Source organism: Anopheles nili, chromosome 3 (assembly GCF_943737925.1).
Source record: "Anopheles nili chromosome 3, idAnoNiliSN_F5_01, whole genome shotgun sequence".
Taxonomy (NCBI): Eukaryota; Metazoa; Arthropoda; class Insecta; order Diptera; family Culicidae; genus Anopheles; species Anopheles nili.
Window position 1 is genome coordinate 54,733,716 of NC_071292.1, and position 25,318 is coordinate 54,759,033.

General features: G+C 43.3%; 6 protein-coding genes across 6 annotated transcripts; 1 reads left to right on the forward strand and 5 right to left on the reverse strand.

The window, feature by feature from the left end:
- Positions 1–2,688: 2,688 nt before the first annotated feature.
- LOC128724633 (uncharacterized) lies at positions 2,689–8,042 on the reverse strand. Its single transcript, XM_053818355.1, has 6 exons — positions 7,941–8,042; positions 6,218–7,868; positions 5,336–6,181; positions 5,070–5,266; positions 4,864–5,001; positions 2,689–4,771 (listed from the first exon to the last, which is right to left on the reverse strand). The coding sequence occupies exons 1-6, from the start codon at positions 7,941–7,943 to the stop codon at positions 2,759–2,761; spliced, it is 4,848 nt and encodes a 1,615-aa protein (XP_053674330.1). The 5' UTR covers positions 7,944–8,042; the 3' UTR covers positions 2,689–2,758.
- Positions 8,043–8,835: 793 nt separating this feature from the next.
- LOC128727129 (opsin, ultraviolet-sensitive) lies at positions 8,836–14,082 on the reverse strand. The gene is made up of 6 exons (XM_053820997.1): positions 14,015–14,082; positions 13,575–13,907; positions 13,329–13,495; positions 13,196–13,238; positions 12,931–13,067; positions 8,836–9,522 (listed from the first exon to the last, which is right to left on the reverse strand). The coding sequence occupies exons 2-6, from the start codon at positions 13,817–13,819 to the stop codon at positions 8,978–8,980; spliced, it is 1,137 nt and encodes a 378-aa protein (XP_053676972.1). The 5' UTR covers positions 13,820–13,907; positions 14,015–14,082; the 3' UTR covers positions 8,836–8,977.
- Positions 10,162–12,862, forward strand: LOC128727130 (E3 ubiquitin-protein ligase sina). Its single transcript, XM_053820998.1, has one exon. The coding sequence runs from the start codon at positions 10,162–10,164 to the stop codon at positions 11,083–11,085; it is 924 nt and encodes a 307-aa protein (XP_053676973.1). The 3' UTR covers positions 11,086–12,862.
- A 1,295-nt stretch (positions 14,083–15,377) lies between the features above and the next one.
- On the reverse strand, positions 15,378–16,160 carry LOC128727131 (density-regulated protein homolog). The gene is made up of 2 exons (XM_053820999.1): positions 16,127–16,160; positions 15,378–16,045 (listed from the first exon to the last, which is right to left on the reverse strand). The coding sequence occupies exon 2, from the start codon at positions 16,032–16,034 to the stop codon at positions 15,435–15,437; it is 600 nt and encodes a 199-aa protein (XP_053676974.1). The 5' UTR covers positions 16,035–16,045; positions 16,127–16,160; the 3' UTR covers positions 15,378–15,434.
- A 210-nt stretch (positions 16,161–16,370) lies between these two features.
- On the reverse strand, positions 16,371–18,274 carry LOC128724634 (tRNA (guanine(37)-N1)-methyltransferase). Its single transcript, XM_053818357.1, has 3 exons — positions 16,906–18,274; positions 16,644–16,765; positions 16,371–16,564 (listed from the first exon to the last, which is right to left on the reverse strand). Exons 1-3 carry the CDS (start codon positions 18,272–18,274, stop codon positions 16,388–16,390), a joined length of 1,668 nt encoding a protein of 555 aa, XP_053674332.1. The 3' UTR covers positions 16,371–16,387.
- Positions 18,275–18,819: 545 nt separating this feature from the next.
- On the reverse strand, positions 18,820–21,461 carry LOC128727128 (protocadherin Fat 4-like). The gene is made up of 4 exons (XM_053820996.1): positions 21,407–21,461; positions 19,438–21,322; positions 19,063–19,379; positions 18,820–18,989 (listed from the first exon to the last, which is right to left on the reverse strand). The coding sequence occupies exons 1-4, from the start codon at positions 21,459–21,461 to the stop codon at positions 18,826–18,828; spliced, it is 2,421 nt and encodes an 806-aa protein (XP_053676971.1). The 3' UTR covers positions 18,820–18,825.
- Between the last annotated feature and the right edge of the window lie 3,857 nt (positions 21,462–25,318).

The window sequence follows — 25,318 nt, forward strand, 5'->3', positions numbered from 1 at the left end:
TTTGGAAATTTTTCGGTTTTTCGGATTTTTGGAAATTTTTTGGAGATTTTTTTTCGGATCCGATCGACAAAAAAGTGACCTCCTGGCGGTCCTGCGCTCCTGTTACTTTTTTGGAAATTTTTCGGTTTTTCGGATTTTTGGAAATTTTTTGGAGATTTTTTTTCGGCGCCGATCGACAAAAAAGTGACCTCCTAGCGGTCCTGCGCTCCTGTTACTTTTTTGGAAATTTTTCGGTTTTTCGGATTTTTGGAAATTTTTTGGAGATTTTTTTTCGGCTCCGATCGACAAAAAAGTGACCTCCTAGCGGTCCTGCGCTCCTGTTACTTTTTTGGCAAATTTTCGGTTTTTCGGATTTTTGGAAATTTTTTGGAGATTTTTTTTCGGCTCCGATCGACAAAAAAGTGACCTCCTAGCGGTCCTGCGCTCCTGTTACTTTTTTTGGAAAATTTTCGGTTTTTCGGATTTTTGGAAATTTTTTGGAGATTTTTTTTCGGCGCCCATCGACAAAAAAGTGACCTCCTAGCGGTCCTGCGCTCCTGTTACTTTTTTGGCAAATTTTCGGTTTTTCGGATTTTTGGAAATTTTTTGGAGATTTTTTTTCGGCGCCGATCGACAAAAAAGTGACCTCCTAGCGGTCCTGCGCTCCTGTTACTTTTTTGGAAATTTTTCGGTTTTTCGGATTTTTGGAAATTTTTTGGAGATTTTTTTTCGGCGCCGATCGACAAAAAAGTGACCTCCTAGCGGTCCTGCGCTCCTGTTACTTTTTTGGAAATTTTTCGGTTTTTCGGATTTTTGGAAATTTTTTGGAGATTTTTTTTCGGCGCCGATCGACAAAAAAGTGACCTCCTAGCGGTCCTGCGCTCCTGTTACTTTTTTGGAAATTTTTCGGTTTTTCGGATTTTTGGAAATTTTTTGGAGATTTTTTTTCGGCTCCGATCGACAAAAAAGTGACCTCCTGGCGGTCCTGCGCTCCTGTTACTTTTTTGGAAATTTTTCGGTTTTTCGGATTTTTGGAAATTTTTTGGAGATTTTTTTTCGGCGCCGATCGACAAAAAAGTGACCTCCTAGCGGTCCTGCGCTCCTGTTACTTTTTTGGAAATTTTTCGGTTTTTCGGATTTTTGGAAATTTTTTGGAGATTTTTTTTCGGCTCCGATCGACAAAAAAGTGACCTCCTAGCGGTCCTGCGCTCCTGTTACTTTTTTGGCAAATTTTCGGTTTTTCGGATTTTTGGAAATTTTTTGGAGATTTTTTTTCGGCTCCGATCGACAAAAAAGTGACCTCCTAGCGGTCCTGCGCTCCTGTTACTTTTTTTGGAAAATTTTCGGTTTTTCGGATTTTTGGAAATTTTTTGGAGATTTTTTTTCGGCGCCCATCGACAAAAAAGTGACCTCCTAGCGGTCCTGCGCTCCTGTTACTTTTTTGGCAAATTTTCGGTTTTTCGGATTTTTGGAAATTTTTTGGAGATTTTTTTTCGGCGCCGATCGACAAAAAAGTGACCTCCTAGCGGTCCTGCGCTCCTGTTACTTTTTTGGAAATTTTTCGGTTTTTCGGATTTTTGGAAATTTTTTGGAGATTTTTTTTCGGCGCCGATCGACAAAAAAGTGACCTCCTAGCGGTCCTGCGCTCCTGTTACTTTTTTGGCAAATTTTCGGTTTTTCGGATTTTTGGAAATTTTTTGGAGATTTTTTTTCGGATCCGATCGACAAAAATGTGACCTCCTAGCTGTTATGCGCTCCTGTTACTTTTTTGGAAATTTTTCGGTTTTTCGGATTTTTGGATTTTTTTTGAAGATTTTTTTTCGGATCCGATCGACAAAAATGTGACCTCCTAGCAGGTATGCGCTCCTGTTACTTTTTTAGAAATTTTTCGGTTTTTCGGATTTTTGGAAATTTTTTGGAGATTTTTTTTCGGATCCGATCGACAAAAATGTGACCTCCTAGCAGGTATGCGCTCCTGTTACTTTTTTGGAAATTTTTCGGTTTTTCGGATTTTTGGAAATTTTTTGGAGATTTTTTTTCGGATCCGATCGACAAAAATGTGACCTCCTAGCAGGTATGCGCTCCTGTTACTTTTTTAGAAATTTTTCAGTTTTTCGGATTTTTGGAAATTTTTTGGAGATTTTTTTTCGGATCCGATCGACAAAAATGTGACCTCCTAGCAGGTATGCGCTCCTGTTATTTTTTTGGAAATTTTTCGGTTTTTCGGATTTTTGGAAATTTTTTGGAGATTTTTTTTCGGATCCGATCGACAAAAATGTGACCTCCTAGCAGGTATGCGCTCCTGTTACTTTTTTGGAAATTTTTCGGTTTTTCGGATTTTTGGAAATTTTTTGGAGATTTTTTTTCGGATCCGATCGACAAAAATGTGACCTCCTAGCAGGTATGCGCTCCTGTTACTTTTTTGGAAATTTTTCGGTTTTATGGATTTTTGGAGATTTTTTTTCGGATCCGATCGAGAAAAATGTTCTTTCAGGTAGCATGCGATCCTGTTACTTTTTGGCGAAATTTTGTGTAACGACAACTTGAACGAAAGCTTTTTTGGGAATTCCGAGTTCACAATCATAGATCAAATCGAAAATAATGCTATTTCTTCTGCTGATGGCTAAGAGGCAGCATTTCTTGAATCGTGATATCGTTATCGTATAAGAAAAAGTCGACAAGAACATATTTGTTTAATATTTTCATCCCACAACGATTCTTTATTTTACATTTGTACAACAATTGCGATACGACAATGCCTATATCGATACAAAACCTACTACTGCAAAAAACGTTCCAAACCTTCCAAAAAATCCATCTCCTTCAGCCGAAGATTATGAGCCCTGTCAGCCAGACGTGATAAATCAACAGAGTCTGTCTTGTTTTCGTTCGAGTTTGAGTTTCTGTACCAACGGTATTGATTCCTCTTCGGCGTGCGATTGTTTCTCCATACGCCCTGATCGTAGTTCGTGTACCGCTGTTCTGTTTCATACGAGGGAAAATTGCCATTTCTCTGATGATGATGAGGATGATGCTCTGTTTCATACGGAAACGGATTGTAGACACTCGCTTGGCCAAACTGCGTCATTCCGTCGAGCAAGCTCAGGCGAACTGGATCAATCAGCTGGTCACACGTGTTCAGTATCAGACCGTTCGGGGGACAATTCGCATTGTTGGAACTCGAGAAATTATTACCTTGCTTATCAAACCGTCTCGTTCCTCCAAATGTGTTCGTTTTTTTTCCCAACAGATGCGCTGGCATTTCGAAACCCTTCCATGTGAATGCTTGTAATTTTTTGGATTTACTTAGCTCTTCGTATTCTTTCACGATCTGCGTGTAATCTGAGTGATCCATTGATGAGAATATATACTGAATTGCTTCGGCGATTTCATTCCGATGACTGGCACTGAGGACGGTCATTGAGTCTGCTTGTGAGCACCACTTCAATTGCGCCCTTAGAAAATTCATATGCTTCCTTCCTTCTCGCATGCCGTACTGTCCGAACAAAGCTATATTTAGTTTCCGTCGCCGGGTTTTACGTATTTTATCACTTAGGTCATTACTTGTTTCTTCGTATTGTTTTAACAACAAGTGCACATCAAGATTCGAAGACAACGGCTTCATATGATTCCTAATGAAGTGTTCCATTTTGTAGCATAAACGAGGCATATGATTGAGGTTCATCTTAATTTCCTTCTTGTCAGTAGCTGATTTATCTGTGCCTGTTAGGTAGCTTATCAGATCCGTGTGGAAACGATTTTGATCTTCTGGTATACCGGAGACGAGCACAATATTACCGATGGATTCGAAAGTAATATGCACTTTAACAGCAAATTTCTTACAGGCTTCGTTCATATATTCAGCGCCTTTGGGAGAGAGCAACACCTGAGCATGTGCTTTTGTAAGGAAAATTCTCGCATCGCACACTTTTGATATTGCAGGATCATCCGGTTTGCTCACTATTACGCCTTGCGGCGCATTTGTGTTGTTATCAAGAGGAATGAAACTGGCCGCTACATGGGTATCCTGTGCAATGTCTTCTGCAACTGGCGCAAGCTCTTTATCTGCAACGGGAGCACATTCATCTTCTGCAACAGGTGCGGAAAGTTCTGTTTCATTTTTCTCATTACCACCACTATGGACACCATCCACATCCGTTTCCTCTGTGAGGAACTCGGAAAAGCTATAGTTGGAGTTTTCTTCCACCACTGACACATTGCAGGGCTGCTTAATGAGGTTTTCATCGTTACTCTGTTGAACATTGTTCGATGTTTGTTCCAATGGCTGTCCAACAGGCAGGCTTCTTTCTTCAGCTGCATTGATGTCTACGGGTTCGGGGTCTACCTTATTTTCGAATGATAATTCTGCTTCAGTAAGCTGTTCTTCAAGCTGAATTCTATCATCCATCTCGCTTTGCTGCAGTTGCACACGCTTCTCAAGCAACCCCGTTGCTTTGCAAAAGCGATAGTAGAATCCATCCTCGTTTTGCAGTAGTTCTTCCAAATTCAGCTCGCTGTTCTTTGCATTGTAACTGAACAAATTATACCGAGTTGTTGGATCCGATGCAATCCGTTTTTGTTGCTCATCCAACTGGTGCTTTTGGTATCGGTTGTATTCTCCACGATAGGATGGCATGTAAGATTTGACGTTCATGTTGGGAATCGCATGTCCAAAAATACGCAGCGCCGCATTACATTTATGAGCTTCGTGGCCAAGTTTTGAGCATATACAGCATCCTTTTACCGCATGATTGATTTCAAACTTTTCGTTCAGTGGAACATTGTCCTCAGTCTAAATAATACGTAATAAAGGAAAAGGATTTCGACGCATTAGAAGCAGAAAGCAAGAAAAACGCATATTCACAAGCACTATGCAGCACTTACCGTACTATGATATCGGCGCCAAAGATCCGGACAGTTTCGTTGAGAATGGCCGCGTACACCACATGTATAGCAAGTGATGTCAACTTCACGAGAACACGCCTTACATCCTCGAACAAAGTGCCGCGTTTTGGCACCACACTGGAAGCAAACAAAATGCTCAAATATACTTCTTGTTTAAGCAACGATTTGATTTATTCTTTTCTTACCATCAAGCATATGGTTTTTGGGCAGCGCGGTTCCAGGTGGCCGACGTCGCCACACATGTAGCAAATGGAAGGTTTGGGTCTATTGCGACATCTATATTTGATGTGACCACGATCACCACAATTGGTGCAAGTGGACTCCTTCCTGGGTGGGTCAGGGTACCGATCCTTTTGCACTATAAACCAAAGATTGGGATCGCCTACAATGTGAACAGAGGAAAAAAATCCAATAAACAACGTCTGTTTTTGTCTTACTTTACGATACTCACGTGGCATGCTTTCCAAGACGGAGTCTAATGTGAAATTTCCTTCCATCCATGGTTCATTGTAGAACAGTGTCATTTCTTCATTCCACGCGAACGCGTGATCTGTGGCTTGTGTTTTTTTGTGATGGTTGCTGGAATCTATTGAAGTATTCAAGTGGTTCGCATCGATGATTTGAACAATGTCATCATCCGATTCACTGATGACTTCGCAGATGGAAGTAGTCCGCTCCTGGGTTGAGTTCTGTTTTTTCTGTTGCGCTTGTGGCAAAGACTGACATTCATTTTGCTCTTTATCCTTAACACTGTCCGCGCTTGACGGGAGCGAAGTAGCAGCCCCCAATCTTCCATCTTTTAGTTTTTTCTTTTTCTTCACAGATTCCACAGGCGTAACTGATTGTCGTTTTTCGGAACGGGTAGCTTTCTTATGAGTTGCTGCTTCACTATCCGCCATCATAGAATCAACTTCTAATGGCACTTTCTTGGTTTTTTTCGTTTTCTTGCGAACAGGTTTTTGTTGGAGAGCAAGGGTTGCTTCATTAGTTACTGATAATCCCATATCAGGCTGCTGTTCTCCTAGCTCCATATCATCGTCGTCATCTTCGGAATCCGATACGGCCCGGACAATGTCCGTCAGCAGGCAAGCAAAATCTTCGTCGGAAAAAGTTTCCGAGTTGTATTTCTTTCTTTTAAGATCAGCCCTTTTTTTTGGATTCTTTGCCGATGGCTGTTTTTCATTAGGTTTGCTCTTTTTGTTGAAACACTCGTTGTAATCGCTTTCAGATGAAATATCAACCATTTCATCTAACAACGATGTTGTTAGTTGTTTGGATGAATGTTCTGTTAAATTTGCTGGTGAATCATTGGTGGCAGTTTTATCCAATCCGCTAGAAGAAGCCGCTTTACCTGGTAGTAAAGAAATGTCATAATCACTCTCAGAAGATACATTGTCTTCTACAAATGACAGATGATGTCTTTTAGGGGATCTAGCTTTGGAATCAGTTACCAGAAGATTAATACAATGCTCTGACAATGTTGAGCTAGATGTGACGGTATCGCTGTTCTTTGCTTTAGTTTTCTTTTTAGCGGATCCTGTGCGAGAATTTTTAGATTGAAACTGCTTGCAGGTCAGTTCCAACGCTAAACTTACAGGCGATTTGCATCTAGTTTTCGATTTTCCGGACAGTCGTTTCGCAATACTCTCACTCCCAACACCGGTTACTGGGGTAGAGACTGCCTCTTGAGATGCTTTTGCCACTTTTGCCTTTGCGGGAGTTTTTTTAGATGCGTTGTCATTTTTTTTGCTCTTAGTGATACCAATGGCGTCTGCCTCTCCAACTAAAGCAGGCCTTGTAAGGGACGAAATTTCTTTACCACACTCGTGAGTTCGCTTTTCTTGATCAGTGGAGCCACTTGTACAAATCGTATCTTCCGAAGAAATAGAGGGAGCGCGTTCACGTCGCATCGGGCAAGTTTCTTTGTTCGGCTTCCCTGAAACAGAATGATGAATTCCTTTCATCGAACATTCAAGCTCATCATCGTTTGGTATGCTTTCGGTAAAGCTTTCATTCAACCGACAACGATCGTGCTGCCCGATGAAATCATCCGACAAGATCGAACTGTTGGAGGGACTAAGGCAGCGTGGCGAAACGGAGGTAGGGAGTTTCTTGTTTTTCCTTTTCTTATTTGCCTTCGGAAGCGCAAAACTATCACGAGCCGCCTCTTCATCACTACAGTCGATGCAGATTTGAAGTGGGGGCGGTGCAGGTATTATTTCAACCTCGTCCGTTTCGCCATCGGACGAAAGCGGAACATCGGTTGAAGCTTGATGCACTGTTCGCGAGCGGCATTCGTCATCCGATGAATCCAGCGTGATTTGTGCAACGATATGTTGCTGTCGTTTACGTGCTCGCACTTGGTTAGCTTTTGCTTTTTTTGAGCCCATGATTTGCATGGCATTTTCTTTCCTATCTTTGTTAACTAGCTTCATTAAGCTGGATAATTTTTTGTTCACTGCCTGGACAGGATGCGAACTTTGTTTTTTCTTTTTCAAGTCTAATCCTGATGTTTTACGAGAAAACTTTTGTATCACCTGCTGTTCCGAGGTGTTTGCATTATCAGTTACTGTTTCAACATGAGATGAATCAGTTTCGTTAATACATGGATTCGATGTGTGGTTGAGTAATGATTGATACGGCGCTAGAAACATCTTAGGTTCGTTGCTGGTTCGCTGAGCAGCTACCAAATCTGTAGGCTGTTTTGTATCCATGGTTGGTTTGTTATTGTGGTATGGTTTTGGTATACTTGGTGGCTGCAATTGATCTTTCGATACACTGGTAGAAGTAGTCCAGTATCGCTTCTTATTCAACGCTAGGTTTGTTTGCCCATTATTAACTACAAATGTTCGAGAAACGACGCGTGGAAATGGTACAGGAATCGATGCAGTACTCGGCACTAAACTTGGATCTTCATAAGAACCATGATGAATAGAAGAGTAAAGTTGTTCCTCAAGTGTAGCCAACTGTCGCTCTTCGAGATCCTGATAGTTAAGATAAATAAATCCATTCGTAAAGTTAGATTTCATTGACTGCTATTTCACCAGTTAACTTACCATTTCAACGCAACGTTGAGAAACGAATGGGACTACTAGATAATGTAATATAAAACCCACAATGTAATGTTTTTATTAACCTAAACTAAAATACAATTTATTGGATCACCACATTTTGTTATTCACACGCGGAAAATGAAAGACAATAGTATGTCACTGTGACAGCATGTGCTGTGTCAAAACTGCTGCCGGCAGATTCTCTGCTACAGTAACATCACGATCATTAATTGAATTTCACGTTACTATGGAGACAGCTGAATAATACGGTTATTCGTTTATAATTCAGATAATGTGTTTTAATATGCTTTTAACTTACAGTTATCGCAGGTTGTAGAATGATCAACTTTTACAAATCTGCCTGTTGTGACAAGAGTATTGTAAACAATAATGATCTAAATATTCAACACGCGTTTGAATACTAAACTCGAATACTTAGATACCATCTCAGATACAATATTATGGAACTAGTTTACTTCGATATTCTTTGTGGCTTATTTAAATTATGTAAAAGGAAAGACAAACAAAAGTATGCGCAACTTACAAAACTTTCGAATTCATTCTTACAATCAATATTTAGTATGATGGCCGATTCTTATACCGATGTCGCTGTTGATGCTATAGAATCAAGCAAATCAAATAACAATGCCGCTGAAGAACAGTACAATAACCAACTATAAGCAAACATTGTGATAGTTTCATCATACTGAAACTAAGGATAAGCTCGGTTTTATTGAACGATGCATGTGATATTCGCATACCATGCTGCTAGTAAAAATTATGATCAAATATCGTTTGCAAAATTGCAAATATATAAAATTCGGGTTTACACATGCTCGAAAATTGCATTTATAATCATTTATTCAATTTTTTTGCGTTTGGTTTCGACAAATAATGAAACTAAATAATTAGAATTTATTCTAAGTAGATGTTTCCTTGCTCGGGTCCATTATACGTGGCTTTTGTTGGTATCGTGTTTATGAATAACGGTGCCTGCTAGAAACTACTCCGAGGTATACGTTAGGAGCTAGGCATTAAGTTTAGGTTTGCGTCGTAGGCTGTGCTTCCTGCTCGGTGCAAGTCGTAGCATTGTCACTGGGGAGTGATTCCGTGATGGCCAACCACGGCAGGCGTTTCTGGAGCTCGATACGGTATCTTGGGTGGCTGATGGCATACACGTAGGGATCTAAGCAAGCCACAAACTTGCAGGCGCATGCTGGGAACATAGTGACCCCTGGAGTGAGTAGGCTTTTATCGCCGAATGCTCCAATCAGAGCCAACACAGCATATGGTGTCCAGGAAGCTACGAAAAGGAAGCATACGGTGATGGCCGCCTTAGCAATTCGGATTTCCACGGAGGAATCATTTTTGGCTTGATTCGATCGTAGCGATTCCACGTTCATCTTCTTTGCTTGCTCACGCAACGATTTCTCATGGTTGACCACGTGGCTTACAATTTGGCTATAGTAGTAAATGATGAGACTCATCGGTAGTACATAGCTGAAGGTGAAAATCGATCCCACGAATAATCGAGTGTCGAACGTGCCGGACAGGTAATCGAATGAGCAAGCAGTAAGGAAACCCTCTGGAATAGAAAATAAATCATTTGAATTAGAACGTTGCTCATGAGTTCGTCACAAATGATGAATTCGTGGAATAAAATAAGACTCTTAAACAAACTGTCGCAAATTTAAGTCGAGCTGGTATGCGGTATAAACAGTACTGAACTTTGCAATATAATCAGCGTTAAGAGGGAGAAAGTAGATGAGAAAGAGAAAGAAAATGTCAAAACAAGGTTGATTTTCATGGAGTGAGCATACTGTAAAAGTTATAAGTTAAAATAATTAGGTGCAAATATTCAAGTATGCTCAGACCAATCAGAGCAGGTAGATTGTCTACTCCCACCAATTCCACGGAATAGTACGGAGATTCCAGAATGTGCGGAATCCTGTGCTAAACCGTGGTATAATTTCATACACGCAGAACGCGAAAAAGAAGAAGCTAAGAAAGTAGGAAGAAGTGATACGTAAATAAAAGGATTTGATTCGGGAGTAAGTGTTCTGCTGTGCTGTTGTGCGGGCGAAAGGCCATTCCAAAGCCCCCAGACACCATCCATCAAAAATCGACCAAGCAACCAATCAACTAACCAATCCTGCGTTCCGTCCGCATTCCTTGTGAAAGAATCATTAAATAGAAACGTGGGGGTAACCACGGATCGCAGTGCATGCTGACGGTGGCGACGACGTTTGGAAAGAGCCCGAGTTCGCACACGGAAGACGCAGGAGACACAAACATGTCCAACAAACTGAACAACCCGAAGCGCCGTGAGGTGACGGGGTCATCGTCATCCAACTCCTCGATATCGTCCGTTGGCGCGGGGGACAGCGGGATTTCGGCCGATCTGGCCTCCCTGTTCGAGTGTCCGGTATGTTTTGATTACGTGCTGCCTCCTATATTACAGTGCCAGAGTGGCCATCTCGTGTGCACTAGCTGTCGGTCGAAGCTGACCTGTTGCCCGACTTGTCGCGGCTCGCTGGGAAATATTCGCAATCTAGCAATGGAGAAGGTTGCATCGAACGTAAAGTTTCCTTGCAAACACTCGAACCACGGCTGCACAATATCCCTCGTGTACACGGAGAAAGCGGAACACGAGGAGGCGTGCGAGTTCCGGCCGTATCTGTGCCCATGTCCCGGGGCATCCTGCAAGTGGCAGGGATCGCTAGATTTTGTAATGCCCCACTTGATGATGTCACACAAGAGCATTACGACGCTGCAGGGTGAGGACATCGTATTCCTGGCCACCGATATTAACCTCCCGGGTGCGGTCGATTGGGTGATGATGCAGTCGTGCTTTGGGCACCACTTCATGCTGGTTTTGGAGAAGCAGGAAAAGTACGACGGCCACCAGCAGTTTTATGCAATCGTCCAGCTGATCGGATCGCGGAAGGAGGCGGAGAACTTTGCCTATCGATTGGAGCTGAATGGCAACCGGAGGCGACTCACATGGGAAGCAATGCCACGGTCTATCCACGAAGGAGTCGCCAGCGCAATCCTGAACTCCGACTGTCTCGTTTTCGATACGTCAATCGCTCAGCTGTTTGCTGATAATGGGAATCTGGGTATTAATGTTACTATTTCTGTTGTTTAGATTGGGTAATGCAACGACTGAAGGTAGGGGACCAGATCACGATAGGCAAGTGAATGTCTAGACGATTCTTACCTATTTACGCTAGTGCAAGTTGTAATCTACAGCTAATATCCTCTTATCATATTCCACCTACACGCTGGTTTCTCTCTGATAGGCAGTAAACTAGCTTCCTATAATCCTGACAGTTTAAAAAATATTCTTTTTGAATTTTTGGAACTTTCGTCGGTAGCATTCATTTTTTGTTTCCATTAGTTTTGCTTCTACCAATTGCTGCTTCCGCAGTTTGTACCCATTTGACCCGAAGCTTAAGAATGCCTACCCCGAAATTGACACAAACGTGTTGCAAGAGCGTTGAATAATAAGACAATTAATACCGGTCGATGCTCACAAGATGATACTAGGTGATAGTGATTGTATATGTCAGTATGAATGCCAGCAAGAGAGGATATAATGTGTTTTTTTTCTCAAAAATGATCAATGAATGCACCGTTGCAACGATCTGTGTGATATAACAGATCTGCGTCGGCGTTAATAGATAAGAAATTGCGTATGCATGCTCGTGTGTGTGTGTGTGTGTAAGAGTGTACACGTTTGTGTCGTGTGTTGATTGCGTGGATATATCCTTGGAGATAAGGACTTAGGAGTTAAGCGGACAGGCGAATTGTACATTGCAAATAACATTTGACAACGGTTGCATGCTAGATGACTTTCTTGAGCGCTAGCTCGGCTAATATAAGTTGCGTATGAGGTTGCGAGCTAAACATAGTAAAGAAGTGAATCATAATCTTTAGCGCTCACAAAATAACGCTCTTTTAAATATTAAATATGTTAAACATGTCTGCATCTATTATAATAATAGCGAAATACTGTAGCTCGAGAAAACAAATAAAAATAAATTAGGGTACTGCTGAGTGTATTGCTAGAGATCCTGTAACGATCGTTCGATTCGATACACATGTTAGAGATTGCAGTACGATTTCGCGCGGGCATGCAGATTTTTGACGAAAATACAACAATTTGAGCAAGTTTTCATAGCGAGCTCATCGCGAATATATACAAGTGATGAAAAGGAATGAATGCGTGATACATAATTAAGGCTCCCGTCACCGGAGTGCTACTGATATTGAGTTTGCTAATCTAACCGATTTTCATACATTCAGCTATTAATGATCCGTTCGAAATAACCGCAAGACTAGCTGCACAAAGTTTGAATGCATTGTTGAACGCGCACATACTAGAAATAATAATCTATCACCGTTTCCTGCGAATCGTAAAGGGCACCAAGGGAACATCGATTCGACAGGTATAAGCTGCATATTTAAAGACATGGAAATAACGCGTTTTAACGAACTAAATAGCTCAGGGTTGAGCAAGAAGAATGAAAAGAAACTTTACTGCCAGAATATGTGCAAATAAGAACATTCGTCGAGAATGATTCAAACGGCGAGTCGTAGTTGATCTGTCCACATCTCTTAAGAGTGCAACAAGAATGTATAAAAAACTTTGGATTGAATATGAACTTATGGATTGACTAGCGTTCGGCACTTGCACCTGTAGGATCAATTTAGTTGCTCGTTCTGTGGAGCAAAAGTAATTTCTGTCAACTGTTTGTGGTCGATAGTCGCAAATTTTAGGTAACAAACAGAGCAGCATCAGTCAGAGCGAAACTAGAACAAATAATGATGGACAAACGAAAGGAAAGGCGTGGTGAATAATACAATCCAACAACTGGTTTGACGGACATGTGTGTTTGCAAATAAAGTACTATGATTTTTAAAACCTACTATTGCTTTTTGTTAGGATTGGTCGGAGGGCATTCGATACCGTATGATGACAAAAACTTACCAGGCACGAAACGTCCCCAAATTTGCAGCAATGGCAGAACAGCCCACGGAATGGTGTATGCCCAGACCAGGCAGACGAAGATAATGGCTTTCGTGTGGGTAAGCCTTCCTTCGAACGGACGGGTAATGGTGTTGTATCTAGAAGTAGAGTTATTTGCAAGCATTGAAGATGCTGAGTTCCGAAATGTCTTCCATAGCTCTAGTTCAGCAACAGATCGTCTATTTTGAAAGATCTTTTAGAGCGGTATATTTATCACCACACTTACCGATCATAGGCGATCAGCGCGTTTGTGGCACCAGCACCGATTCCTGTAAATGAAAAGAACAACGATTTAAAGCTACTTTTGTACGCTTTGCATTTGGACAAGCTTTTGCTGCTATGTTTGCTAACGAACCAACCTGTAAGGGATCCAACGAAAGCAAAAATTTGGCAACCCATGTTGCCCAGGGTGAAGCCTTTAGTGAACGAATTATAGATGAAGATCGGCGTCTTGGCCATCATGAAGAAATCGCACAGTGCAAGGTTGATGACGAAAACATTCGACGGTGTCCGAAGCGATTTAGCACTGCAAAATGTGTGCATGAAACATGAATTTCGTTGCATCATGATACTGGCATACGCATAACGGCGCTAGCAACACTTACGAAATGAAAATCCAGATAACCAGGCCATTGCCGATCATTGCGAAGATAAAAAAGGCAATGTAGAGCAATCCAAGCAGGTAGTGGAGGGATGCTTCCGGTTCAGGATACTGGAGCCAGTGCTCTGGAATGTGCACCAGCTCCTCCGGTGGTACGTTCCAGCCAAGGTATCGAAGGCCTGACTGATCCGCGCCAATCAGTGCTTCCGGTCGGTAGGCGGTCTGGTTGTCGATTCCAACAAGACCCATGTCGGTGGGGCGGTGATACTATTGAGATTTTGTATGATGGGTGGTCCGGAGATAGATCACACTCTCCGCACTATATGGGATGATGCACCTTGAGGATAGCAAAATCGAAATCGGAGCACACGTTTTTTTGGTATCACAATAGTTCTCAAAATCCTTGATATATCCCCGGTTGCAGAACCGATAACGAAAGCATACCTTAATTCACGAGAACGATCGCAGGTTGCAAGACGTTGAGATTGGCGCACCGCCCTAGACACGCTCACTGTGCCTACTGACGCTGTTACCGACCATGGACAAGGATTTTATAGCTCGTCCTTTTGTGACGAGCCTACCAGAGACATAGCACCAAATGGTTTGGTGCATTTGTGAATTGGCAATTTCCTCGTGGCAATCCCTACCCCTCCCCGGCTGGTAGTAGCAAATAATTTAATCAACGATAGATTCTGGATCCTGATCGATATTCGGTGCCCGAATCGTGGTACAAGAACACCGTTCCTTGGAGGATTACCGACCGATGGTGCTTTTCTGGTAGGGCGATTAAGTAGGGAATAAGTATTTGATTAAGTGGCGTATTGCGACACCATCAGGTGGGCCTCATGTATTGCACGCGAGCTGTTTAATTTAATTACTGGATCCACAAACAACCATGTAGGGTTGTGGGGAAAGGGACTCGATTTGATTCGGTAAAGATAAAAGAATCCCGGCATTTGTTATACAGCAATACTGCAAGTGTTGGGTCGCTTGCGTTGGAAATGGTTGTTGCGCTCGGTCAGTCATCCGAAGAGACTATGGCAGAAGTGAGTAGGACAGATCGATCCTATGGCAACCTGAACTTGAAGCATGGTATTTGAAATGGACAGAATATGCTCTCTTTTTTTTGCTTAAGGTTTACTAAAATTAGCTGACACTATTTTACGTGTTTTGCTTTGTCCTACCGTAGCCCTAGAAGTGTGATATTCGCGTGATTCTAAATCCTATAGTGTTGCAATTGTAGCCTCAATCATAGGTAAGTATCAGATTAAAGTCTGAGAGATTAAAGAATAGAAGAGCTGTGCTACAATTTGTAGCGATTGTATGCATGGTGCTATTTTGTTGGGAATACACACGCGATACATGCCCTGTTCCGTGACCGGCACGTCTTTTGGTTTTTTCGTTAGTCTTACAGCAGTAGTTTCGCATCAACTGCCATGTGAACACGTGCTATTTTGCAAGCAGCACGCGTCCACCGAAAAAATTCTCAAATCAACGAGAATTGATTTTTCAATCGGCAAAGATCTAAAGTGGAAGTAGAACAATTTATTGCGTGTTCTTCCCCATGCTAGCTACTATAATTCCCGCAGGACGAAACGTCGTATCCTTACTGTTGTTAAAAGCGGAATATTTTTTTCATTTTTCCTGTCTTCTATTTCCTATGTATATGTTTATTATATTTGAGACACGTATTTGGAATATGTTTTATTTACTTATTCATGTAATACATTTCGTTCTATTACCACGCGATATTCAAAGCAACAGGCTATTGTTCTGTCGTACTTCTTTATTTTAGAATTTTAGCAATTATTATCACACCCAACGAATATGTTTGTCGCGAGATTGACAGTCCCTCGGCGGAGTTTTAACGCTTCTGGTCACCGAGATCATCAATAGAATCCTCATCGATTTCGGGCCATTTTTCCGGGATGATATCGAAAAGTTCATCTTTAACATCACCCTGAATTACGATCTCATCATCTCCGGTAACAGACGAACCACACGCAAATTTGGTACCGAAGAACTTGGCTGCTAGCTTCAGATCAATATCGAACGTAGCCAAACCGGTCACAACGGTTACGGACTTCCTTTTGCCTCTCGCCGACCTCGACAGACACACCTTTTTAGGGGTATCGTCCTTGGCCTTTTTGGTCTTCAGGATGCCTTTACCACCACGTTTTTGGCGTTTTTTCTCTTCGTCTGCATCGGCAGGCTCGGCTGTGGCACCGGTAGCAGAACTAGCTACAGTGTTACTTCCGTCTCCAGTGCTCACAGCCCCCACCTTCATTCGCTCGAATTCGTCTGGTAGATTCCTTTCTAGCCACTGTTTGCATTTTTCGCTATCTGGATAGTATTCGCAGTACTCCAGTGGCATGGAACAGTTGCCGCAATACTGTACGCTTAGAGGATACGAAATTCCTTCCTTCGGTCCAATGATTAGCCGTTCTGGAATTCCCGATGCCATGACTGCGTCTGCTGTATCGGAGAAGCAAAATTATACGTAAGAGAATCGTAACGTCGGTAATTTCCCGACTAGGGGTTGTTGTTTCTTATTACATTTATAGATAAATTATCACTACTTGCTCCCTGCTTTGCGATGTGGAAACAAACTCAAGAGGTTGTGTTTACCGCTTCCTGTCAATTCTGATGGTTTATAACACCAGATTAGGAGATTCAGAATTACGGCCATGTGATTGTACGTCTTATTCTAAATTATCCTTCGTGTATATCTATTAAGATTCTTTTTTTTTATTCACTAAAATTTAAAATATCGACGCAAGGTAGGTAGGTAAGACTCTTTTATTTAGCTTCCATGTATTACATTTGCATCTCGGTCAGGCCCGATTCCAGCTTTTTTGTGTCCGGTGTGGATTTATTTTTGGCCGGCAGCGGTTTGGGTGCAGGCTTTTGAGCCTTTTTGGAAACGATTTGAGCATGCAGATCCTTGAACTGTTGATCTACTTTCTTGGTATCCTTTTTGTTCTGAGTTGTTATCTAAACGAAGGGGAACCCGTAGAACATTATGCTTGAATTAATGTAAAAATGAGATAAATAAATCTATCAAAAAATTTACCTTTTTCAAGTTGCTCGAAACTTCCTTCGTTTTTTTCAGATTACTCTTTTTCGGTTGAGAAACGGAGAACACATTTTTTGCCTTCTTAGCAAGCTGCTTGCGTTGATCCTTTAACTTGTTCGCTTTCTTTGCCATCTCGTAAGCAGTTAATGCTTTCGGATGCTGATATGAAATGGGAAAATGAGAAAAATGAGTTAAAAGGAGGAGATTTCCACTTTAACAAACATTCAAATGATTATTTTATTGTCGTTTGTTGGTTTACAAGGCCTTTTGGAGTCCTCTTTTACGACCCATTCGTCCTTGTCCAGTTGCCGCTTTCTCTCTCGGACGCGACCGAAAAGTAAATCCTCTGTAAGATAAAAACTAACACGCATCATGTCCTTGTTCGGGGCAACATTGCGCACGAAAGCTATTTCTTTAAGCTCGTCCTTCAACTCAGAACCTAGCCAATGTTCGGCAAGTTTTCGTGCGATATCCTTCTTATCTTCGACTCCTTTCGCAAAACAGTACACATGTACCAATGGTTTAAGGCGCAACCGAATCGTTTCACCATGTAAGAGTCCCGAAAAATGTTCCAGATGCTCTACGGCCATTGCCGGCAGATTCATGGTGATGTGCAGATTACCTCGGAAGCTTTCATCGGCACATTTCGCAACGAGATCTTGCTTAAACTCGTGCTTAATGAAATCTACTGCATCCTTGTTGTGGCAAATAACGTTCTTCGAGACTTTGTTCAGAACACAATTGTTTGAAAGCGCTCGGTAGGAGTCGGGATTGAGATCATTCGCCAACACCGTACAGCCTTTGCGGCCCGCCGGAACCGAGAACGGACCGACTCCCGCATAAAGATCGTACAATACGTCGGTTTTGTTGAGCATTTTAACAATCTTCTCATGCTCCGTAGATAACCGGGGATTCCAGTAAACCTTTGAGAAGTCAAACTGGAACAAACATCCGTTCTCTTTGACGGACACGCTATAACTTGGTTCACCGCATAGCAGCTCCATTTGAAAGTTGCGGTATGTGTTGTCGATCGAGATCGATTTGTTCACTACCGTGCGACAATCTGCTATCTTATCCATTATAACCTCGCCAATCAGCTGTTTGTAAGGAAGCAAGTGCTCTTTCAAGTTTAGGTGGATAATGTGACCGATTTTGCTGAACGACGAAAGCGCTTCCTTTTCGACCGGTAGAACGGCCTTAAATACTTCGTCATATTTCCAGTTTTCGTAGGTCAGTTGAATATCCTGCCACACAAGCGATTCGCTGTTGATGCCAAGCTTGTCGAGTTGTAAATCGGCTAAGTCCTCCCATCGCTTAACTGCTAACGGATGCAGAGTGATTTTGTATTCCTCTGTTATCACCGGTTTGTAGCGTTCCATTTTGAGCAGATGCTTCTTTAGCGCTCGACACACGTCATTCAGATTTTTCTCTTTCGGCACAAGTAAGTGGGGCACGTTGATAGTTTTTGCAAATGCAGCGCGTTCAAGCTGCACCATTCCCCGCACCGATTCTGGGGGATGAAGGTCTGAGCACATCATGTTTTTGATGTAGTGGCGTAATCGAATGAAAATTCTCTGTTTATGTGGCCAGTGCGAACGGAAAGATGATGTTTTTGATACACTTATCATTCGTACTCAATCAAACGTCAAGGGATACTTTGCCAATAACGACAGAAACCTTACAATAATACACTTTTTACCAAATTTTACATTTTACGTACCAGATAAGTGCCTGTTTTGTGAATATCAACCGGACAGCCGTCGAACACGCTGTATTTGTTTACGTAGGTTCTTATTCTTTTTGATTATCTTGCGAATGTCACTCAACGGAGAATCTATGTCCCCAGATCTTCTCTGATCGCTTTAAGGACCTCATGTGAGCTGAAATCTATATTTTCTATAAACAGTATGCTTTTGATACAATAAAATTAAACGGAAATTAGTGTGATAGACTGTGGCTTTGCATGTTTGTACGCGGTTTCTTGTTTTGACATCTCGTCGATGGTCAAGTTTATATTGCAAAGCGTTGGTGTTTAGTTCTGCAATAATTTAGTAGTACCTATACTTAACATCACGTTACTTTCGGATTTTTGAATTACTCCTCCTCAAACTGTTGATAATTATAACTTTTTGTTACTGTATATTTTCTAATAGATTTTTTCTTTTATCTCGTGTTAGAATTATTTATCAAATACTTCAATTCTTTCTACAGTTTCATTAAATTTTATACTCTTCTTCCTATCCCGGAGGCATGCTGATGCTACATCAATATTACTTTTTTCATTTTCGAGATCTTCATGGATGGCTGATAATTCTGTCAGGGATCGTACAGTATCAATTGATTCTGTAAATAGATACGGGGAATCGAGTTTAAAATTCAAAGTTTATGAAATTGAACAACGTTCTATGTAGATTACCGCTATTTACTGTTGCGGTCATTGGTGGAGTGCTTGATGAAATGCTGAATTCGTTTTCCTTTATAATGGCGTCCGAACCGGTTGAAGATCGCGATGGGGCGATCACAGTATTTGCCACTCCTGGCTGACGACTTTTGGCTCGGTAATAGAATACAGCTGCTCCCATAGCAATTGCAAGGGCTCCGAAAAATGCCGCTATTATGATGTAGGGATAAATTGGGTTCGAAACAGAATCGTTGACCACCGTTTGTACCGCGAATAGTTCCGAAATTTTCGATAACTTTGATGTGAAATTCATTTCAAGCTTACCGAATATACTGTAACGTGAAGCATTAACATAATTCAACGGTATCTAGTGAATTTTTTGTGTCATACCTATTCATCTCGTCATAGGACAAAAGTTGATCCTTGCTAAACGCGTAGACTATCGCACTTGTGATGAACCGAGCGTCTGCCGAACGTCGAGTTGTTTTACCGTCATCTCCAGCAGTAGAAAATGCATTTTTTAACGTTCCAATTTTGACGCCTTCCTTTGCGCTAATCTCCTCTAGCGTTTTATCAAGCATATACGGATCCATTCCGTTTATTGTCAATGATGCCAGCTGATCCTCGGATGCCCGTTGGACGACTATTTTCATAGTGGATATATTCCCATCCTCGGCGCCGTCGCGATCAGTTGCAGCCACATCCAGCGTAATGCTGTTTTCTTTGGCAAGGACTGCATTTAGCGGAAATATTACGCCTGTATGGGGATCGATATCGAAGTGATCGTTCATCGCAAGTGAATAGCGGATAAGGGCATTGAGTCCGTCGTCCAGATCGGTGGCTTCAACTGTGAGTAATCTATCAGGAAGTATTTGTTGCCAGAGACGCGGCGGCGGAAACGCAAACCGTGCATTATTCACCGGGTATGTAAAGAGCGGACTGTTGTCGTTGATATCTTCGACAATAACGTTAAGGTGCGTAAGATCCGTAGTAAAATCGATGTCTCTCTTCGGTCCTGTCCAATTCGACACAGATGGTGCTGGCGCCGATTGGTTTGGGCACTTTAGTTCGAGCACTATCCAAAACTGGGGCATATCCAGACCCTCAAAAAGTTCCTTGTCTTCGCGATCGAATGGTTTGGAGGCAAGCGAACTTTCTACCTCTTGCACGAAGAAATACTCCCCAGGCGATTGAGACTGTATTCCGTAGACACAGTTTTCAATCGCCAGAGGAAAAATGTCCCGATGTTGGCTCATCTCTTTTAGCTGTAATACACCTAGTACCTTCTCCACGGTCACGTGCGAAGTATCAGGGATACTTGCGGATGGGATACTGAGAAGTATTACACAAGACGCCTGTTGCAGCTCCGTGCGCTTGGCTACGGCAACGACACTGAGAAAGGTTTTGAATTTGGGCAGGTTGTCTACACCTATTAACCTGAGATCGACTCCGGTGTTGTTGGGCCACACCATGAGAGTGAAATACTGTGCATCCGCCCCTTCGAGACTGTACAGTATATCGTTTGTTTCAGTTCCCGGGACTAATTCCAGCCGTATCAAAAGACCGGCTTCAAGCGTTCTATTTATGAACGTTTCCTTGAACAGTGGAGGATCGTCATACACGATAGACAGATCCGGTTCGATCGTTACACTAACTTGGGACGTTTTTGCAGGCACTCCCGCATCCGTCGCAGTGACGATGAGTTCCAATTTTTCCGGCATTGTCAAGACTTGTTCCTTGAGCCGAAGGATAGCTTTAAACTGTTTCGGATCGCCGGGTATGGTTCGACTTTCGATAAACACATAAGCATTCTCGTTTACACCGAATGTAACCGTGTTGTTTATCAGATCGATGTCTCGTGCCATTACACCGTTCCCGCTGGCGAGGTACGGCGATAAGTCGAATTGTTTCGGTAACGGTAAGGGCACCAATGCTTCGTAGGACTCCAGCAGGAACCTGGGTGCATGATTGTTGGCCAATTTAAGTGAATGTCGGTAGATGCCTTGCCTTTGGCCTGACGAACACTGGTAAGCCACCTGGATGATAATAAAAAACTGTACTTCGTGTTCTTCGTACTCTGCGAAGGCATCCGTCGTCAAAAACTGCAGTTCCGACTCAACGATCCTGGCACCGATGTAGCTTGGCTGCGTAACGATGGAAACCGATCGAACGTGCTCCACAGCGAAACTCGCAATCACAGTATTGGGGGCTGTCGTAAGATCCAACAGCTCTGGATGGACGTAGCTGGTAAAGCTGAATGTTGGGGACGAGCATTCTGCAGGTGCGATTGAAAATTATCGCCACTGGTGCGCGTCCAGGAGGAGGACTGTCGTCTCAGAACTGTTTCGCTTTTACTTACCTTGCGATGCGCTTAAGCTGTAGCACAACGTTAGAACAAATATCCACAGTAACATATTCTCAAACCGAGGGATCCGGAGGAGCTCGAAAATGAGAGTGGCACTTTAGGAACTATGATTATTACACTGACATGGACCCTGGGGTTGATTCATGTGGTCCTGCCAATCGAAGAACAAAGGCATCCATTCCCCTCGTTCGAGAGAGGCACTATCTTATCATGATGTATCAAGTGTTTGCTGGTTGGTGTTCTTTTAATAAGGTGAAAGTATCTTCCAACAGTGGTATACCACGTTTATGGTGTGCCTGTGTACGCAGACGGGATGTGAGAGCCTTCTTGCTCACCTAATTGAGTAAACTGATCCGATGACGATGGGGTGCGATAAATTAGATTTTGTGTCATTATCAAACAGACTCGTAAAGTTATTATTCAGGGAGGCCATTCCAATACCACAAAGAGGATGCATCAGTCAGACGTGTTACGGGATGAAACGAACATTGTCTTTATTTAAATCGCCAGGTGATACGCGGTATGGTAATTCAACCGGAAAGCAAATCACAACGTTGGGGGGATATAAATAATGCAGATAGTGACTACCATCAGCCCGGTTTGATATCTATGCTTTCGCGGCGGGCATATCTGCTGGAGAGCGGCCGGGTTGGAGCCGTCACCAACGTCACTGTGATAATTGATACGGCTCACACAAACCAGAGCAACCTCGGTTGGTGGCGTACACATTCTGTCGTGTGTCTGCCGTCGAGGCGAGTGGAGATGTTTTCGGGAGCGTAAAGATTTTCCTGAATTCTGCACAACACGAAAGGTGCTGTATTCGCGAGTGCGTTTGTTACTGAGTTAGTTAATAATATACATGTGAATATAATAGTGCCATCTAGAGCCTTAAATCCACCGGGATACAGAACGTTTGGCAAAAAGTTTTTCTTACTCGTGAATCAGAGATCTAGGTCATTTGTGGTCATTCTTGGACCTGCAAATCCCGCACTTCATCGTGCAATCGAAGAACCACCGGTGAGTAAACATCCCGGACCCCGTTTGCGGGTGATGATTGCGATTGGCGCAATTTCATCACCATTCCGACCAAGGTGCCAAGGTGTGCCTGGTCCTTCGTTTAGTCGGATCCGTCCCCCCCCCCCCTGTCGTTTTGTTATCAGCTGTAAAACGGCATATGGATGTGAATGACGCTGGTTGGGAGCTGATAAAAATGGTTGGTACACATCCGCTCGGTCGGTAAGGGTTGACCCAGCCTGGGGATTCCAAGTTCCTGAGGGCTCGCGTAAGCAATCGAGCGCAAACGCAACCATGATGAACCACACGGTCCTGGAGGTGGAACTTAAAAATAGCAGCCTGGGACTGCAACATGGGCCGCCTGACGTGCGGCTAGCATCATGTGCCTGCCGCCGATGCTCTGTAAACATACGCGCCATTCGGGACGGCGTGAGAAATAACATGGAGGCACACGTGGAGGGCATCTATTTTTCATCAACCGTCGCACGACGACATGCTGCATATGTTTGAATGGGTAATTTACAAGTCGTTAGTTTGTTCGGTCAACGACTGAAGCTCTCGCCGGTATGTTGTACGAAGCAAGGGCACGCCCCAACTACGCGTACCGTCAGCCCTGGAGAGAATAGAATTTCTTCGCAACTGTACGCCCTAAAACTAGAATCCTAGAAAGCTGTGCCGTCAGTTTTTTTGTTGCTTGTTTAAAGTTGTAGAACACAGCCTTATGAGCGCGCACTTCAAAAGATTTTCATGGGAAAGGTGTGAAACTTTACTCCATCAATACCCGGAACTGGTGAATCATATTGCAAAGGATTCGCCTTCGTATGTGTGCTGTAGGAATGACATTGCATCAAGGACACCATCAAGAGAAGGCTTTATCTCATGCACATGTACCACACATTTTTGTGTGATAGAAGTGACCTTCACGTTTGCTTCAATGAATAGCATCCTACCAGTAAAAGCGACCAAAACGAAGGAAAAATGAACGAGCAAAAAAAAAAAGGTCTATTCAACATCCCACCAACAGACCTCGCAGATTCAACGCCGAATGGAGATGGGAGAGATGGCCGCGACCCAAAGGGCGCCAGCGAAAAAGCATTTAACGTCGTACGTCGTCGTGGCTTGCCTGACGCATCTAGCAGTCCTTTGATATGCCACCTCCTACCCACCCACTCCCCCCTTCCCAACCCATTTTGCTAGGGTGTATTGGGGTTTATTTTTAACATCCTCGTTCAGTCGGCCGGTTGTAAGCTGGCATAAAACAGCGGAAGCACACATTTGCGAACGTGTTTTATGGCCATCGCGTCCACCGCCGACGCAGGATGGAGGATTCAGGATGCTCCGCATCGTGCGACAAAGGAGCATTTGTGCCAGCAAAATCGCAGGCAGAAGAAATAAAAATAAGCAACAGGCGGCCGGGGGTTCGATTTTGTCCTGCTCGTTTATAAATACATTCAATTTCGGAATGGCACAGTCTCGAGTGTGGTTGCTGGAATTGATGGTGTGGCGTTATTTTTTTTTCTTCTCATCCATTGGCGGCTGTTATCGCTGCTGGCAATCATTCGGCAAACATAAGCAAAAACAAACTGATAAGGCACAATCATTTCACAATTTCCTGTGGATGTACGGCAGGTAGGATGGAGCGCGTCCGATCGACAAGATAAACGGGTGGTTCACCAGGGTTTGGAAGTCACATAAAAATTGGCCAGAAACGTGAAAGTGCACCTATAACTCACGTGCGGTTCATTAGCGGGGAATCAATAGCCCACAGCTTGGTAAAGCTGTGAGAAAAGGCATAATCCATTCAGCACGTACTACAGATGCACGTACTCAACAGAAATTCCAGACGCACATTTCAAACGCACCGAGCGTGAAGCCTGTGGCGGGAAACCGATTGTTCAGCACGTGAAGAGAATCGTGCTTATGCCCATCTCTAGAAGCGCGTGCGTTGGTGCACACCACTACTAACAGCTTCACGCGTGTGTACCGTTAGCGATACTCGCGGTCTGTCGCGGTATTCGCGCGCCTTTGCTCGCTATTCCGTACGCGATCGCTGCCGTGAGTATCAGGCGTGAGGGCAGGCTGTTCCTGCGTATCCCTGGACGCATTAAGATTCGTCATTTGACCGCACCAGGATGAGCGTATGTTAATCCTGGGCCTGTCGTCAATTGGATAATCGTTTCAATTTCTTGCCGCGAAACACATAGCTCGTTATCAAGTTCGCGAAGGTAGGAGCAAGGAGAGCCCGCTAGTGATTTGAATTGTGGTCTTGACCGCGTGTGTACCTGCGTACGAAGTGCAACTTACTGGCCATGTGCTTCGGGTGGTGGTGAGATGTTACGGCAGCAAAAGGCCGGACACGATGGATTGGCGAACGACGAAGCTACCCTTGAGAGCGGGGAAGCGATGCAAGTTAATTTAAATATTAAATCTACCTCACCGTAGACCACTGTTGGCTGGCGTGAAGTGCACGCGAACGATAAGAAACGGCACTGGAAGTGTGCAGTGACAATGCTTAGCTCGAGGTGGTGACACTCGTTGATGGGTGGTGTAATAGAAAAGTGTACTCAATCGCAATCAAGGGGCGTGTGTGTAGGGTAGAGAAATTAATTCAAGTACGTACGTACGCAACGGATATGATAGTGCCGATAGCCGAATTCGTCGTCTGACCTCATTCCATGAGCCTCACACGCACGAAACGCAACGTCCACGTGTGGAAGGCCGCATCGGGGTGCATTTGCGTTATGACGTCACTATCACCCAGTGCAAGGGACAACGCCAGTGGTGTGAGCAGGGTGGAGTGTGTTTGTGAGCAAAACGATTATTCACATCATCGATAGCAGGGTGGTTGTCGTTGGGCGACGTTCTTAAATGGAGCCAATTAATTATTCAAAC

Excerpts from the sequence above, each read along its gene's own strand:
- LOC128727128 (XM_053820996.1), bottom strand. The coding sequence starts at position 21,461 with ATGTTACTGTGGATATTTGTTCTAACGTTGTGCTACAGCTTAAGCGCA. Across the intron at positions 19,380-19,437 it reads TCCTATGACGAGATGAATAG|TATATTCGGTAAGCTTGAAA; the intron begins GTATGACACAAA and ends TTCACGTTACAG. Across the intron at positions 18,990-19,062 it reads GACCGCAACAGTAAATAGCG|AATCAATTGATACTGTACGA; the intron begins GTAATCTACATA and ends ATCTATTTACAG.
- LOC128724633 (XM_053818355.1), bottom strand. Across the intron at positions 6,182-6,217 it reads AGGTAAAGCGGCTTCTTCTA|CAAATTTAACAGAACATTCA; the intron begins GCGGATTGGATA and ends ATGATTCACCAG. Across the intron at positions 5,002-5,069 it reads CAAAAACCATATGCTTGATG|TGTGGTGCCAAAACGCGGCA; the intron begins GTAAGAAAAGAA and ends GTTTGCTTCCAG.
- LOC128727130 (XM_053820998.1), top strand. The coding sequence starts at position 10,162 with ATGCTGACGGTGGCGACGACGTTTGGAAAGAGCCCGAGTTCGCACACG.
- LOC128727131 (XM_053820999.1), bottom strand. The coding sequence starts at position 16,034 with ATGGCATCGGGAATTCCAGAACGGCTAATCATTGGACCGAAGGAAGGA.
- LOC128727129 (XM_053820997.1), bottom strand. The coding sequence starts at position 13,819 with ATGGGTCTTGTTGGAATCGACAACCAGACCGCCTACCGACCGGAAGCA. Across the intron at positions 13,068-13,195 it reads GCGCTGATCGCCTATGATCG|ATACAACACCATTACCCGTC; the intron begins GTAAGTGTGGTG and ends CTCTACTTCTAG. Across the intron at positions 9,523-12,930 it reads TTGGGGACGTTTCGTGCCTG|AGGGTTTCCTTACTGCTTGC; the intron begins GTAAGTTTTTGT and ends TTTCTATTCCAG.
- LOC128724634 (XM_053818357.1), bottom strand. The coding sequence starts at position 18,274 with ATGATAAGTGTATCAAAAACATCATCTTTCCGTTCGCACTGGCCACAT. Across the intron at positions 16,766-16,905 it reads AGAGGACTCCAAAAGGCCTT|CGAACAAGTTAAAGGATCAA; the intron begins GTAAACCAACAA and ends TGGCAAAGAAAG. Across the intron at positions 16,565-16,643 it reads TTTCGAGCAACTTGAAAAAG|ATAACAACTCAGAACAAAAA; the intron begins GTAAATTTTTTG and ends CCCTTCGTTTAG.